The sequence below is a fragment of the Thamnophis sirtalis genome, unplaced genomic scaffold (assembly GCF_051295495.1).
Source record: "Thamnophis sirtalis isolate CommonGarterSnake01/CBP01778 unplaced genomic scaffold, rThaSir2_p1.2 scaffold_2, whole genome shotgun sequence".
In the NCBI taxonomy this organism is placed as follows: domain Eukaryota; kingdom Metazoa; phylum Chordata; class Lepidosauria; order Squamata; family Natricidae; genus Thamnophis; species Thamnophis sirtalis.
This window is the reverse complement of record NW_028261382.1, coordinates 130,350,693-130,369,049: the sequence shown is the minus strand read 5'-3', so window position 1 is coordinate 130,369,049 and position 18,357 is coordinate 130,350,693. Positions and strand designations below refer to the sequence as shown.

The following is an 18,357-nucleotide window of genomic DNA, read 5'->3' as shown; positions in this document are numbered from 1 at the left end:
ATAATCTCCATTTTTGCATAATGTTTTACTGTGCTTTGTCTTTGGTCAAACATTGGGTCTAGTTATCTAAAGGATCATCTGTCTTACGCAGTTTCTACTCATCCCATATGATGCAATAAAGTTGGAATGCTTTGGATCCCTTGATTAAACAGTGAAATCTGTTGTGACTCATGAAAAAGGAGTAATGTGTATGGTTACAGCATCTGCCTCTTGAATGATATCTCTCCTGAAATCTATATGACCCTCCATCCTGACTTTATTTAAATGAGCCCTCACAATCTTGCTCTTCCCCCAGGCCTTGGGCAGAGTGAATGGTGCACAGAAGATGAGTTTGTTAGTTTTTTGCTATTTTTACTGGATATTTCTTTTCTGTATTTTTTGTAATTCATTGTTTTAAATTATCTTATACCTGCCTAGTCATGATGGTGTTAGATGGCCTATAAATACATTGAAGGTAGTTAAAATATGATTAAAACACATACAGATATATTGATTTGAACAACTGGTAAAATTCCTTCCCTTTTTTGGTTGGAAAATGAATTGGAAAGTAATGTTGTGTATCCTTTCTATGCATATCTGGACTAACATGCCATGTAATCTACCCATCATTTGCTATCATCCCACTTCAGGTGAAAGAACTTGTGTATGTGAATATTGTGTCTGTTCAAAGATTCCAGGCATGCATGTGACTCCCAACAGTTCCAGTTGTGGACCCAAAAAGTAGCAAATTGTAGCATTTAATGTTATAGAAGATAAAAATGATAAAACATTTTTTCCCATTCTGTCATGTCTGATCCAGCACTTGTCCAGGCAGTTTCCAAGAATAAAAAGCATAGGTGGATAATCATGTTAATTGTATTTAACATTGATTAAAGGTGAAAATAAAATCATATCACTTTTGCCCTATTTTTAACTAATATTTTTGGGGAGAGCAGCTCCTGGCAAACCCATCAAGAGCCAAGTATAACCTTTGCAAAGCACAATCTGAGCCCAATTCACCCATCACCAAACAGCCTGTGTAGTTTTGTAACTTTTAAAAGACTGTAGACCTACTTGTCACCATAGGAGGGCACACTGTAATAAACATTGTCCAACATTTAAATAAGTGGCTTCTAGAAATTTCAACTGGGAGCTGAAACGACTGAAACAATAATGATGCCTTCACTGACACCTATAACTTGCTTTCTGATTAAATATTTGGATTATTGAGAAATTCAGTTCCAACTACAGATATGGCACAATGCAAATGAATGATAACATGGTAGTAATGTTGAAAGACTTCAGTGGTAACACCATGTTTTTGTCTTTAGAAAACATATCTCTGTCCTGTGTTTATATTAAACGATTTCATAATGAAAGGATCTTACCTCAAAATATGCTGGAATTTTAAATGCTCTGGTAACTAATTATTTCCGTTTGTTCCAGTGTTGGATTACTTAATGCAGCACAGTAGAAATAACTGATTTTCTCTTCCTAAAACACTGGTACATTTTTGTTTCACTACAATACAAGCAAAAGCTAACAGAAACAAATCACACATGAAAACACTTACATAAAGGCTTTTATTAAATGAAATAATTCAGCACACTCCATGGTAGCAAATCAATTTTAAGTGCATTTAAATTGCATTTATGGACATCATAACAGTCTGAATAAGGTCTTCCAACTAAGTTCAAGCAAATGCAACCAAAGAAATAGCCATTAACAGTAAAACAGTTTTATGACAAGTAAAGCAAAAGCATATTTGTCACAGCCAAGAATTACAAAGCACAGCTCACTTACTGAGACTATTACTACAATGGATTTTAACAGATGGACTAACAATCTATTCCTAATGATAGATCTTATGTCCTATTACTTCAGTAGCATATTGTTTTTCTTTCCATCCTCTTCGCCCAAAAGATTAAAGATTTCAAGTTCTGCAACTCTTGTTAGGCAGGGAAGAAAACACACACACGAAGGTAAACGTGTTGTGGTCTCTAGTTTGGAAAGCTCATTCAGATAAAATAGACTGCATGCCACAAGAAAGTGCATTTAGGGCCAGCTTAAAATCTAAAATTCTGCTTTCAAAAACAATGGCGAGATTTACATCAGAGCAGAATTACCCATTTCTAGGGTAAAATAGCTGTAAAATATTTTAGTCGTCCCATAAAGCCTTTTAAATCAGTTCATAAAGCAATACAAAACACCTTTATTTCCTTGGAGAACAGTGAAAAAACACTAAAACATTTAACCATATGAATCTATTTATATATCTATTTATAATTTACATATATTATATACACACACAAAATGCACAATATACCAAAAGCTGGCAAAGCACTTCAAACGGTTGGTTTCCCCCACCCCCAACTCGAGATTCTGAGACCTGAACTAGTTTTATTTTTGCATGTACAGCCTGATAGGAAACCAAGACGTAGTAATCAGAATATCTGTATTTGATTAAAAATTATATAAAAGACAGAACATTTCTTTTTCAAACAACCTTCTAAATATATATGAAAAGTATCCAGTATTTCCATTAGTGCCAAAGTTGGAAGCTCTCTTTCAAATATTTATAAAGTGAATTTTTCCATATTAAACAGATAAGAAAAGAAACTCTCCTGAAAGATAACTCACTTTCCTTATATTCTTTGGATGGAGTTCCATTGATTCCAATGAAAGGGAAACCCCAGAGATATGACACAGCCTTGCAAGCTTTGAAACATACCACAAGTTTGCAGCATTCATACTGAGAGTAATTGCCATCTGTCCTCATGTGTTACTGGAGGTAGGCTGCTGTTATCCCAAGATATATATATATTTACTTAATATTACTTAATCACTCCCAGTCTTTGCTTAGAGGTAGGCTTGAATCTAATCCGAGGCCAACCTAGAAATCACTCCCCTGGCACAGGGGTAAAATACATTATGAAAGAGCCCTCTAGTGATGGTGATGTCTGTATGCTATCTCAATACCCAGCCCTTCAACAGCATATGTGCAATGAAATTCCTCTCAACCGTCAGAAACAAATGAATTATGATGTGGAATTAGAGTCATAGTAGAATGAGAGAGATGTTTCTTCCTGTGTTGGACAGTTCCTAGGTTTCTTAAAGACTGTTTCTCAAAAATCAGGTTAACAAAAGATTAGATAATTGCATATAAAATAAAGCAGTACGGTAGGATTGTTGCTTAATCGAAAAATAATTACATCAGGAAAAATAATTACATCAGGAGAATCATTCTCTCCAGGCTCCACTCTTCAAATGATTGCATTTCAACTCTCATGCTTATCCAGTAAGAAGGCATTGACTATAAATCAATTGGCTTGAGGCATTTGAAAAGTTTAATTTGACTGAGTTTAAGGAGTAGCTCAGACAGTTGAAGTTTCATAATCACTTTCCATTTGATAGCCATTGCAATCGGATGCACTTAAGCAGCTGACAATTTATTACAAATATTAGATAAAATCCAACCAAAATATAGAGTGCTTGGTTTTTAGAGGAATGATTTCAGCATATATGCAAAGAAACCAATCCATGCCTCCTGGGAGGCAGGCTAAGCAGCCTAAAGAGTGCTAAACCTCTGCAATACTCTCTTAGGGGGTCCTCTAAGACTAGGCTGGAACAATCTGCCAATTCAGATTTTCTCCTGGCAGTTCCTGATGGCTGTACATCTCCCCACCCAGAGTCTCAAGTACATCCACAAAAAATAGTCCAATACTTGCCAATGAATTTCCAAATTTAAATGCATTCGATTAGAGTCAGTGGGAAGAACGGATAAAATATAGAACTGCCTAGTATGCTAGCTGTGGTGAAACAGCAACAATAGAAAGCAGTGGAAACATTTTTTTAACTCTCTATCATAAACAGTGAGACTTAAAGCAAATTGCACCTAGACTGGTATGTATTTAATTATCTTTAGTTATATTATCTAAAAACAAAATGCCACAGCCAGGCCTTTTCTGTATGGAAGGTAACTTTGAGTAAATATCTCTTTAAATAGATTCTTAGAAAAATGCAGAGCTGGTACAAAACAAGCGTGTTAAAAATGAAAATATGTGATGCGCAATTGCAGATACATTCAGTCACAAAATCCAACATTTACTATGTAAGAAATATTTATAAAACTGCATTTTGAAATATTTGCAGATACAGTAACTAAATCCTATTGGGTATACTTAACCTCTAGTCTAACATGTTGAAATAACCTAAGTGCTTTTGTTTTCAGAATGTAATAATTAACATAAAATCCTCAAACCAATTTAAGTGGGATGAGTCTTGCTGAGTCTTTTAGGCATGACTCTGATGCTCCAGCCTTTTCATGTCATGTGTGTGTCATGAAAAAGGGGCAGCATTTTGCAGTGTTGCCATTGTGACTTTTTTGAATTCCCTGCACATGCCATGGGTGCCTCTGTAATATTCATTAATATTGTGTCAGTTTTAAGTAAACAGCAGTTTTGATAGGAATTTTTTTTACAAATATTGTGTAGATCTGACTTTGAAAAAAACCTTTACATTAGAATGCAGGTTTAGCATTGTATTTAGCAATGTAGGCCAAAATTAGGTTCTGATTTCATAAAGTTATCAAAACTTTTGCAAAACAAATAAAGCAAGTCATTCATGAAACATAAAGAACATATATGAACAAAATTAGTCTTCCATCTATATAGAAGATTATAGAATCATTTATAGAATTATTTTTTCTATTCTACTTAACACCATCTATATGGTCCACTGATCTTGTCAGAGGCTCAACTGTATGTATCTGTCGAATCCAACAAATTAACAAAAGCAGCATTGCACCCTTGCAACGTAAGCTCTGCCTTTTTCAAATGGGCATCAAAGGTCAAAATGTAACTACCGAAGGAGCCAAGCTTAAATTTCAACAGTGCCATAAAGCTTTCATCATCTGTAATCCTTTGATCACTTTGCAGATACCTCTGGTTTCAACCTTGATTCAACCTTGGTCCATGTTTATGAATTTGCCATGTCTTTCAAAAACAAAAAAAGCAACTGAACTCAGGTCAGGTGTTCTGGATGTCAATTATTTTTATAAATAACTCAAGGCAACAAAAATACCTAATATTTTTTTTCCTCCTCCTATCTTCCCCACAGCAATAACCCTGTGAAGTGAGTTTTAACACTAGCAAAGAATAACAATCATCAATTCCAAGTTCCCCATTTTGTATATAATAAGGACCATTAACGAGTCAAGAATGAAGTGAAATGAAGCCAGTATGATCCAATAGTCCTTCCTGGTTTCACAAACAAACATTTATGAAGTGGGATGTAGCTTAAAAAAGTCATCCAAAAGTAGGCTGCATAGATGGGGAAAATTATTAAATACATAAGGAGTGATCATGTGAACTTCATTTAAACAATTTAATCATTTGATCTATATTAAATAAAACTAAGCTTCACTATATATTAAAATCATGAAGGATTTGATTTTTAGTTTGACCTGATGACATACTTGTTTTGACCTTACCTCTTTTATTAGAATAACATCCCATCATGTCAACTGATCTTTGGCCTGAAAAAACACATAGTTGCTGAAACTTAATGCAAAATATCATGATTTGTTGTATGTATGTAATAATAATTATTGTGCATGCTAGTTCCAGACAGATTAAACATTAACAAAGATGACCTATTAGTAATGGTTTTCGTTAAAAAATGTTGCTGATTGGATAAAAAACCCATTCTTCCCTTTCTAAATTCCATGGAAGCTGCTAATAACAGGATCATCTATGTCTAGTAAGTTCCACAAGATTGACTGGTGCTACTGTTGAAACTAACTTGATCTGAGGAAAGATATAAACTGATACAAATATCTCAGAGAAACCATTTAAAGAAATAACATTTTGATATTATCCTTCATTACAATTATTCATCAATTTAATGTACTCGTACAAATAAATACAAACCTAATTACGGTAAATCATGGACTAATGTTTGGCTTAAAGGATAGTGAATAGAAGAAAGAAATGTGATGAATCAGTACATTTTAGATTATAATAGTATACCAAACTATAACATAAAATAACATAAAAATACTTTTAATAGAAGACATCAGAGTGGCCAGGGAATTAGTTTGTCACTTTTTGCTATCATCCCAAATTCACAGTGTGTGCAGTTATGCTTTGCTAGTTCACAGGATTTTTAAATCTCTTACAGGACACTAACCTTTTTGTTTCATCACTGCCAGGCTAGTAGCTTACTTAAAGTTCTGCCACCTTCATCACACCACAGAATATTTTAATTTCACAGCTCAGTCAAGTTTATGAATATATACACTGAAAGTGCTTAAGGGCTACAAGCAAGCAGCATAATTATAGTTTACAATGGGAATCTAAAATTGAAGCCAAATAACTTAAGTTATTTGATAACTTAAAGAAGAATCTATCATAGGTACAAGCAACTAACATTGATCAAACTGTTGGGAAGATGATGGAAGTTGCTCCAAAACATTTGAAGGGTATTTGATTTCCAGAGAATAACCATGGTTAAAAAAAATGAAAAATCCTAAAGTCCTATAATCTTTAGTTAATTTATGGGTTTTGTAGACAAACACTGTTTTGTTGTTTCTTTCTTTAGAAAAATGGAGAAATATCCAGATGTAAATTCCCAAATTGAGATTAATTCACTGAGCTGATTAAACTCTAAAAATGATTTTCTAGGTATAAAATTCATTTTATGACATACATTTAGAAAAAAAAATAAAGGAAAGTTTAAACTAATTTCACATTGCCTAAACAGCAGAACTGGACCAAAAACCATTTTTAACAAATAGTATAAGAATATCTGCCTATTTTAAGAATAATAGAATTTCTAGCAAATTTCCTTTTGCGTCATATGCACATGCAATTTTTTTTTGCTGGAAATTAATTAAAATTTGAAAGTAAACTCTGTCTTGAAAAAAGGTTTACAAATTGCATTTATATTCAAAAGTTAGCCACATCTTTCAGGAAAGACTATATTTTGGAAAGCTTATTACACTGATTTAAAATCATAAATGTTCTAGTTTATGTAGACTTTCTAATATACACTGAATTAATATTCTTCACAGTAGTTTAAATTCTATTTCAAAAAGTTAGCCCTTTTTTGAGTAAAAACCAATATTGCACCATTCAATAAGGCAATTGTCTCTTTTTCCTTTTGACTAAACTACTGCATATTCTAAATATTAAAATCTTCAACAGTCATAAATTAAAGCAACTAAAACATCTAATCAATTAGACTAAGTTTAAATATTGTACTCAAAAAGTCAACTCAAAGTATTACTCTTGGTTTGTCTAAATTATTATTTTAATATTTTAACTGAAGGAAAAAATAGTATTTTGTGTCTAGAGGGTAACATCTAAAACAACCCAGATTGTCATGCAATGTAAATCCAGAAAGATTAGAAGTGCAACTTGCACACTCTAATATTCTTATAGTGTAATTGGTTGAATGCACTGTTAACTAAGAAGACCAAATTAAAGATAAACACGAGGAAGTGTTTGGCTGAATCAGAGCCTAATAGATAAGAAGTTATTTCTTCCCTCATAAATCCATAATCCCTTAATTTGTCTGCCAATAAAATTTGGTTTTTGGAAGATAAATCTGCAATCTAACAATGCTGAAGCAGCAGCTAAATGTAGGTGGTAGGTTTCAGAATGCATACAGCATGGAAAGATGAAAAAAAGTTTTAAAAAAAAACCAACTCTGCCATTTCATCAGCTTGAGGGTCACTATTGATATGCACACCAGGATACTCCAGGATCTTCAAAACATCCTTTTGGAATACAGGTAGTCCTTGACTTTCAACCATTTATTTAGTGACTGTTCAAAGTCACAACAGCACTGAATAAAGTGACTTACAACCAGTCCTTACACTTGTTGCAGCATTTCCACAATCATGGAATGAAAATACAGATGATTGGCAACAAGTATGCATTTACTATAGCTGTGCATCCTGGGATCAGGGAGTTGCTGCTTGTAATCTTCCCAGCCATCTTCCAAGAAACAAAATCAGTGGGGAAAGTTGGATTCACTTAATAATCACATGATTTACTTAACAACTGCAGTTATTCATTAACTGGGGCAAAAAAGGCCGTACAATCAGGCACAACTCACATAAACTCGCCTTGCTTAACAATGGAATTCTGGTTCCAATTGTGGTCATAAATTGAGGACTACATGAATACAGAAACATCCTTCTTTTTCAGCTTTTGGAAAGACTTCAATATTCATTTGCTGAAAGCAGCTCACAAAAGAAGATCTGAGTTTTGCTCAGGAAAAACAGTCATATAAAATCCAGCGGCCTTGAGGTTTAAGTGGTTATAAAAAGTATTCCCAAATTCAGAACTAGAATCTTTAAATCTCAGAAAAGTTTCATGTATGGTTGTGTAGCTGCATTAGATTCCAATTGTGTTTTTAATTCTATATTTTGCGAGCTCAATAATAATTATGGGCATGAATCTAGTTATTCCACTAACTCAAAGAAAACACGTTGAAAATACAATTACAATGTTTGTTTTGCAGGATAAGAAACACTAATGAAGATTATACTCTACCCCCCACCCGGGTAATTTCCCAAAATCTGTTACCATAATAGAGCTGAAGGGTCAGGAATGTCCTAATATGGCCAGGACTGACTGAACTATGAAGAGGACAGTCAAAGGATATCTGAGCATCCAGCATTTATCTGCCTATATTAATCCAGGAGTTTTAAAACCAGAGTTTGAGTAAGTCACAGAGCCCTATTTCTCACACAACACTTTGCCATATTGGCTGCATCATATTAAACTCAAAGAAGCCTCAGAACATCTTAATTATAGGTATGAATGTGGTCAAAGGATTGACTAACATGGTTAGGTCCAAAGATAAATAGCATTCATTTGAAATTAGGCAGTAATTCTGTCACAGATAGTGAAATAAAATGTCACTGTACTTCAAAACAGAAAGATTTTTCTAAAATTTAATTCCCATTATTTTATGCTAATAAATATTCAGCAGTTTATGTCTTACTGAATTTCTATTCTTACACTGGCTAAAAATTCCTCTAATATTTCCAAATATGTTATATTACAACACACCTTAAGGTCCAATTCAACCAATCTCAAGTGAGCATTCCTCTTTAATTTATTGAATAACTTTGGGTCAAAAAATACAATCTCTCTCTGTTTACCAATCTGTTTAGTAAATCTATATCACTATTCTCTACATTTTTCCTCTCAGAGGAAATAGAGGATGAAACCCAATGGCATTTGTCCACCAATAAACTGCATATAATTAATAGAATCTATTCCATTTCCCTAAAAGTCAGAATCTTTGTGCAAGCAGATGTCTTCCTACATTGCTCAAGACAAACTAAAGGTAGCAGTAACTATAATGGAATGCTTGTTTATTCTTCCAGAATCATGTACCTGCCCCACTGGAAACAAAATCCAGACTGTACAATATTTAAACCATTCCAAAAAATCCATATTATAGATTTTCTTAAAAATAAGTAAAGGAAATGAAGTTTTGAAATGTCAAAAATGTCTTCATTCCTTTAGTTACCACAAAATATGAGACTTAATTTCTCATTGTTCTTGGTTTTTATTACACAGTTAAACATGCTGACAAAAATTCTTAGTCTTTCATCTTAAGTGAATTTATAGAGGCAAAGGTGATTGAGATTTATTTTAGCTAAATCTTGAATCAAGGGAAACAAATTTTGAAATTCAGGAAAAATAAGTAATCAAAAGCTAGAGGGAGCCTTGCAAGCATGTTGTATATAGTATATTCCTTTGATTGGGAGGCCAATGAAAATAATGATGCAAAATCTGATGACACTGGGCATAATCTAAACAGGTTTATCTAAACACACAAACCTGAATAAAAGAAAAAAAATGGCAGCTTGTCATGTTTGATTCTAACATGACAATTATTTATACATAAAGCTCATGTATAACATTGTTCAAAGTTATTTTGACTCACCAGAAAGTAGTCTTGGATTGGACATAGTTATTGACAACAGTATTCATGTCAGATGTTGGAAATGTCAAACTAGGCATGGGAAGAGCTTTTCAAATTACCCCTGAGCAAAGGTTGGGAATTTATTAACTCTTTTCTAACAAGCAGTCAGAGATAATATTTTCTGCCTTCACTTTGAAGCTGCTACACATCATTGTTTAGTCAAATCAGGCTAATAATGATCTCAAAATATTACCTCTGATAGAGCTTTAAAATATCTATGAATACATAGCAATAGCACCTATATACTGCTTTATAGTGCTTTGCAGCCCTCTCTAAGTAGTTTACAGAGTCATCATATTGCCCCCAACAAGCTGGGTCCTCATTTTACCCACCTTGGAAGGATGGAAGGCTGAGTCAACCTGAAGCCTGGTGAGATTTGAATTGGCAAATTACAGGTAGCCGGCAGTCTGCAGAAGTAGCCTGCAGTACTGCACTCTAACCATTGCGCCATCGTGGCTCATAAGTTGTTAAGAAAACATGTTAAGAAAAGTATCAGGGAGAGTTGGGAAAATATTTTGCATTTCTCAAAACCTCAGTGATATCTTATAAATAATTTTGAAATTATTTATAAGTAAGTAAGCAGTAATTTATATTTTAAAAAGTCTTATGAAACACTAACTGCAACCCCCTTGCTTACCATATCTCTAATTCTAAGCTACAGTTCTGGTTAGCACCTATTTCCTGGGTCTTTTGGTAAGTTTAAAGCCCTATTGAAATTCTCCAGCAATAAAAAGAATTTATTATGTTACAATCAATGTTATGAAGAACACTTATTAAATAGAACAAGGCAAATTCCAGCAGTTCTACTGCCAAATTATGCTTGTCTCTTTATAGTACAGAATAGAGATCCAACAGAATTATCTGGCAGTAATGTCATATAAAGTATAAGCAAGCAAATCCTATCTTAGGTCAGTTGCCTTTAATCTAACTATGGGAAAAAGTTGTTCAAATATCTCTATAAAGATAAAAACGTTTTCACTGTTGAAGTTGAACATACTCAGTAAAAGTCTGCAAAACCAAAAATTGAGGATAGGAAAAAGCAATAAATGAACTTACAAAGGCTATATTGCACATAAATGAACGATATTTGGCAAACAGTTATTATCCTATGATTATTTTTCTATCTTTAAAATTTTCTAACCCTCAAGAGTGCAGAGTTAATTAGAAAAATGTGTAATAAAAATACTGAATGACCAAGTTTAAAATTCCTAGGAATGTGGAGTCTGATTATAATAACATGTATTTACGTCTGCTTTGAACATTTTGAGAACATAACATAAAGTAGGAATAATAAATTTACCAATATTATTTGGCATATATTATAATTTCTATCTCAATTTGAATACATATGCAATAAATCACTTATTTCCAACAATGACCAACCCATATATCTTAGAAGAGTGATGGCAAATCTTTTTCTTATGGCGTGCCAAAATTGGTCACACATGCACTATTGCGCACGTGTGCGTGCTCGCCCACCTGTGTATGGTGGGCAGGAAGCCTTCAGCTTGGGGAGGGTAAAATGACCTCTCCTGGCCTCCAGAAGGGTGAAAAATCAGCTGGCCGGTGTGCGCATGTGTGCCAGAGATGACGGCTGGTGTGCCAACAAATATGGCTCTGTGTGCCATCTGTGGCACGCGTGCCATAGGTTCGCCAGCATGGTCTTAAAACGATTTTTTCCACTTCTGTCTTGGTATCTCCAGGGCATGTGATCACAATTTACACCAACAGCTGATTCAACTAAGTTATATTTTTTTAAAAATTGTATGGCATACATCCTGTGAAAAGAAATACCAAACTAAAGGAAGAAAATAGGATGATGCAAATAAAGCCCAATGAAAGAAAATCAATTCAATACATTCCAGCCTGAACTTTTGTTAAGGTAAATGCACACCTACTTTCAATGTATGAAAAATTTAGTAATTCATTATAGCACTCTAGCTTTCCAGGTGATTTTGAGGTTGTTTTTTTTCTATATCAAGAGTGTTAGCTTAATTTTATTAAGCTGTCTTTGGTTAGCTCAAACCTACTTAGCTTAATTTTGACTACAGTGGAAATCCTCTGTGCTTTCAAGCAGACCTCCTCCCTGTCTGTAGCCCTATCATTTAGAAATCTTTAAACAGGAATGCCAGCAAATGTGAACTCTATTACTTTTTTGTATGTGAAATTAGGAAAAAATACATAAAGCCATACTTGGTATTTCCTTCAGAACATATACTGGCCATGAAGCAGCAGGTCAGAACAATTTATTAGTGAATTTTGGATAGACCATGCATGCAGCCAGAGATATATTTCAACACAATTATAGGAGTGCAAAATAACACATTCAAGTTAGAATGCAGATGTGATTATTATATAATATACTCTTTCAAAGTTAGTTGTCATCTCCCTGTAAATACTATGATCCAAAGAAATATCTGACAAATACAATTTTCTGTTAAATAAATAAATAAGCACATACAACCTCAGATTTTCCTAAATCTTACTTTTGCTAGACACTGATAGTTAAGCTGAACAGTTAAAGATCAAACTATAAAGGGGGAAAAAAAGCAATATATGTCGATTTCATTCCTTTTTCTGACTTTCCCACCAAATCTCAAGAAAGAAATTTCCTATTCTCTACTTATGAGTGGAATCACATGCTATAAAATTGCGCTTTTTGAAGACAATGAGAAAGCTGGATGAATATCTGATGAAAATGCTTAGTACAAGAAGCCTTTTATCAGTACAGTAGAAGTGTTTTCAACCAGATAGCCTTATTTTGGAAGACGGTTCCAGGCCTACCTGAATTCTTTTAATATTATCATTGCGCTAAAGCTAACTTAATCATTCTGAAGTTTATAGAAGAGTCAGCCCTAGCTTAATAATCTTTGTTTTAATTAAAATTTGTGCTTTTTTATATTTATTATAGGCAGACACTCTACATAATAGTGATTTATAATATAGACCATCAGTGGTTCCTCTACCCCCCTTCCCCAATAAAATTTATTTCTGACTTGTCATCATACAACAGCATCAAGGGCTTCCATTCTTGCTCTTGTTTTCCCAACTTGGGATACCTATCTCATCCCACTGGAGTTAATATCAAAGGACAATATCCACCAGGAAGGTCTTGAGCACAAGCCGTATTTATATTAATATGTGGTAGTGCTCTTATAGGAATTCCTTTATTTTAATAGGCAATCTGTAGACATTATTTCCAGTAACCTATGTCCAAACTTTCTACTGATTCTCAAGCATTAGCTCAATTTACACCACAGCTACAACAGTTTAACTCATGGGCCAAATGAAGATTAAATTACACTAAAGCACAAAAACCTATGAAAGTGCAAGCCAGCGTGAAGGCTTTTATTTCTGATATTGAAAGAACTTTATAACCAATGGGATTTTTTTACATACAGACATCTGCTTTGCTGCACTCATATTTTACATGTCGGGAAGTGAAAAACCAGTTTGTCCTTTTAATCTCTATCCCCTGAAGTGATAATTTGCTCTTTGAACTAAAATGTTAACCTAGAAATGGCGTAAAAAGCAGGGGAAAAGCTGCTGGGTCGATCACATCCCTGAATTAATGTTGATGAAATCCACTGGGCTGCCCATTAGTCTGAGCGGAGCCTTTAGCACTGTGAGATGGTCAACATTTTCCAGTACTTACTTCTAAGAAGATATCCCAGAACCCAAACTTTGTTGGTATGTATGCTGATTTCAATCCAAGTTCATTTAAAACCAGACTCCTTTCCCATGTGTGGGGTTTTTTTTTTTGCTTAGGACTGCTGGTGATTGTACCCCAACTAGCCTTCTTTGGGACAGATACAAGAAGTGCTCAACCTTCAGGTCTGAGTTTGAGATCACTCTTAAATTTCTTGCCCCTTTAGCAAAGCATCTTTCCATTATCCTTAAAGGACAAGCACCAGACGCTGAATCAAGACTGTTCACAATAGAATTATTTACCACTTTTGGGAGAGCTGCTCTTGAGAAAAAAGTAGCTTATTTCTAAAGTTTAGTGTGTCTGTGTATGCACGCGTGTATTTGTGTTTCATTTACTTCATTCTCAGAAAAGTAGCATCACTTAATCTTGGCTTTAAGTGATTCCAAAGGTGAAATACTGATCATGATGTAGTATGTAAGACAAATGTCCTGGCAGGCGAGTTGTTCAAGGTATTAAAAACAGATTTTGTTCCAGAAAGATGCATATAGCTGCTCCTGATTCAAAACTTGGTAAAGATTTTGTTGAGTTTTTCCTATATTGCTGCGTATAGGTTTTTGAGAAGTCCTTCCCCTTGAAATGAATATATTTGCTTTAGAGTGCCAGTCTTCAATAGACGTCAGCACTCAAGGAGGTGGGAAGAGTCACACTGCACGGTTGCAGCAAGGGAACCCTATTATACACAACTCCGTATTGTTTCTGGGCTTCAATCAATAAACCTTTGGCAGGCCTTCTTCCAACGACAAGCTGTACACCACATATCTCTATTTTCCATCCCATATACTTTGCGACATTTCTTGCCCTCTCCTCTAGGTTTTCTGGCAGAAAGTTGAAAGAAAAACTGTTATTAAGGTAAGACGATAAGGTTGAAGATTAAACACACATATACACACAAATATAAAAAAAGAGGTAAAACAGCAGCTCAAGCAATATTTAATTTTAATAAAATTATCAGTAACTAGAAAAGGCAAGCAGAAAAGTAAGGTCTTTACTCCTGTTGTACATGTGAACAGTGTAAGCAGATAATGAATCGACATTTACTAATAAGAGAAGCAATAAAAAAAGAACAAAACAGGTAAAGCACCAGGACCAGATGGATTACATTTTATAAAAAAAAACATTGAACTGATTACAAATGCTGAATTCTATTTTGGAAAAGGGATTGATATTGGATAGGAGCAAATACTGCTTTAAAAAAGGACAAGTTTCTCTTTTTATCAAAAAGAAAATATTATCGTTCATTTTTTTTGTTAATGACTACAAAATGTTTCCAATATTTTTAGCTGAAAAAAATGAAAGATGTTTTGTACAACTTCATACATGAAGATTAATGTGACTTTCTTCTTAAAAGACAGCTGAAAAATAATATAAGAAATATTCTTAATGTACTGTACTAGAATATTTGAAACAGCATAATGAAAAATCAGCCACATTGACATTTGTTGATGCAGAGAAAACAATTAATAATTTGAACTTGTTTTTTTTATTTAAAATGCTGGAAAAATTGATTTTGGAGATTAATTTTATTAAATGGCTAAAACTGATATAGTATATACATTATGAGCAGCACAAATTGCAGTTAATGGTGATTTCACTAATCCCTGTGAGATTTAAAAAGAGACAAGAGAAGATTATTGGTACCACTGGAGCTTATTTTGACTTTGGAAGTTCTTAATACAGACAGAAAATAAAATGAGAGAATAACCGGCATGAAGATGAAAAAAGTATATAAATTAAGGCCATCTGCAGATCATTTGGTTCTAATAGTTGAAAATTCCTTGGAAGGAATAGATATATTAATGGAAAAGCTGAAGAAATTTGGCATGGTAGCTAAATTTAAAATGAATAAAGACTAAAATTATAACAAAAAATATGAGAAAGATCAAAAAGAATTGCTTGGAGAAACTAGTTTTAAAAAACATCCAGGTAAAACATCCAGATATACTGCAACCAATAAAATTCTGCTGTATGTTATATTTCAGAATAATTATGTTAAGATATGGAATGAAATTAAGAAAAATCTACCAAGAAGGGAAAAGTTGCAACTTCCATGGTTTGGAAGATTTTCTGTGATAAAAATGACTATATTACCTACAATGATGTTTTATTTCAAATAATATCAGTTGTGAAAAATGATGCACCTTTTAAAAAAGGCAAAATTATATAATAGCCATCTATATGGCAGAGTAAGTAACCAATGGTTAAAGATAAAATTCTGCAGGATACAAAGACAGAGGAGGACTGGGATTATCCTGTTTTAAACTATAATTTTCAGGCTGTTATTTGGTGGTGTTTTTTTTTGTAAAACAATAAGTCTTGCTGAGAAATAAAAGAATATTAGAAGATCATATTTTGAGGTTTCATTGGCATAGGTTACATTGGCATAGAGTTTTATGGTATAATAAAGTTAAAATTCCAATAGTAGAAAAAGTACATAGTTCAGGGTTGAACTGTGGAATTCCTTATATTCTTTGAATTATTCTGGAGACCAAATATTACAAATATTGAATGAAAAATCATCTTCTTTTAATGACCCATAATCACTTGCAGGGTGGAGTCTGGGCAACCAAATGGAGCTGAGTGTTTACTGGCCGGATGCCCTTCCTCTCGCCAATGCAGAGTTGTATTCAGCAGATATATTCTCAATGTGCCCAGAGAGAGAAATATCTGCCTCTACCTAGGATCGAACTCACAGCCTCCTGATTGTGAGGAGAGAGCTCCACCTCTAGACTACCGCGCCACTCAATGAATGAAAAATACATAGGAATAATATGCAAGAGGACACAATGAAAACATCCTTCAATGTATGAAAAATTTTGAGGGTACTGCAAGGAAATTTATAGTTTTCTGCTAGGTGGCAATAAAATATGTAGTAAGAAGACGGAGTACTACAAACCTGTTACATCTTTAGAAAAATATTTCTGTAAAGTTTACTAATGTTTTATTAAAAAAACATTCTTTTCTGCAATATCTTCTGCAATATTTTGATATGGAAATGCCATGCTTTCAATATGACAACATATTTGTCTATTCTTTTTTTTAATCTGAACTTCTATAGCAGTGATGGCTCACCTTTTCCCCATCGTGTGCTGAAAGTGGGGGAAGCGCAAGGAGGGGTCATGCACAGAAGTGCCCATACCCATAATTCTATGTGCGAGACTCCTGTGTGCATGTGCGTGCAACCCCCCCATGTGCGCACATGGACACGACCCCAACCCTTCCCCCTGCTTTTCACGCTCGATGGACCCATTTTTCGCCCTCCCCAGGCTCCAGAGGCTTTTTAGGAGCTTGGAGGGGGGCTGAAAACAGCCTCCCCTGCCCCTCCCCCCGAGGCCTCCTGGAAGCTTCAGACTTCCCTGAAGCGTCTGGAGGGAGAAAAACGGCCCAATGGGAAAACCAGAAGTTTTCCCCCAAACTTTGGGTGGTTTTTCACCCTCCGGAGGCTTCAGGGGAAGCCTCCGTAGGGGCAAAAAATGAAGACCAAAGTCAACTGGCCAGCGTGCACATGTGCACTGGAGCTGACAGGGCAACATCTTGAGTGTTCTAACAAATGGCTCCTCGTGGTACCTATGGCACGCATGCCATAGGTTCACCATCATGGTCCTATAGCCTCTTCCAAAGTTCACAAAACACTTATACTATATATTTCTCTGATTTTTTCCCCCTCTTTCTATCTCTATTTTCTAATTAGGCCTTAGTAATTGTTCTTCTTTAATTTTAAAAGAGACTGAATGTGGCTTATTTTGTGATGAACTGAAAAAAAAGTAATTGCCACTTGAGGATAAGTTGCATTGTTAAAAATAATTCATCTGCATTTGTTTTGAAAAGAAATTCAGATTAAAAAGAGGTTGGCCACAGAAACCCTCCACTCATTAATTAATTCCCTTCATTCTGAAGTAAAGAGCCTCCTACCTGAGGCCAACTGATGCTCTAGGTGGTGATGAAAGAACAGCGTGGATCTGGTGCTTTTGTTCTCCGATCCCGACATGCCGTGTGTGAGTTGGTGAAACCTAGCAAGAGAAACAAAAGTGGAGTTCTAATTGCAGAATTAAAAGATACAATATGGCTAATAAAACTAAATGATCTTGTATTGAGTTTTAATCTGTGGATTCATCACCTTAATTTCATAGACTTTCTCCCAATGGAATAGAGGACATATTACAAGACTCAGTGGTGGACTCCATCTCATAATGCAGGGCAGAGATATGAAAGAAAAATGATTTGGAGCATTCTAAGGATACAATTATCTTGTGGACAAGTTGATATTCTTGCTGATCATCTGCTCCAGATATCAGGGAAGGGTTTCAATCACAAGAAGGGGTTAAAGGAACCAAAGAAATTTGCCAGAATTCATGATTGAATATATGAAACTATTCCCTGCCTAGGCTTGCAAACATTTACTTATGGACCATTTTTAAAAGCATCCAAGAAAGAAAATGATATATTCTTTGCCAGTAAATATCTACTTAGTACTCAAATTGGCTTTATTATACCTCTTAAGGATTCTGTTTGGAATAGATTCCTCCCCCAATTTTGATTTAAAATCAAGGTAGGGAATGCATGCAGACCATAGTTTCTGGAATTCTTTCCAACTCTTTTACCAGCAGGGGATATGGGAAATAACTATATATTCGTTTGTACAAAGATCAAAGTAAATAGACCAT

The 18,357-nt window shown here is 34.4% G+C and overlaps 1 protein-coding gene across 3 annotated transcripts in view; it reads right to left on the bottom strand.

Annotated features, from left to right (window-relative positions):
• Nucleotides 1-12,957: 12,957 nt before the first annotated feature.
• ZNF704 (zinc finger protein 704) overlaps nucleotides 12,958-18,357 on the bottom strand; it is a 52,588-nt gene continuing 47,188 nt past the window's right edge. For all 3 annotated transcript variants that reach the window (XM_014060371.2, XM_014060369.2, XM_014060370.2), the window contains 2 exons: nucleotides 17,606-17,703; nucleotides 12,958-14,511 (listed from right to left, as the gene is read on the bottom strand). In XM_014060371.2, the coding sequence (XP_013915846.2) occupies nucleotides 14,400-14,511; nucleotides 17,606-17,703 (210 nt within the window). In that variant the 3' untranslated portion in view covers nucleotides 12,958-14,399. The remainder of the gene's footprint in view (nucleotides 14,512-17,605; nucleotides 17,704-18,357) is intronic.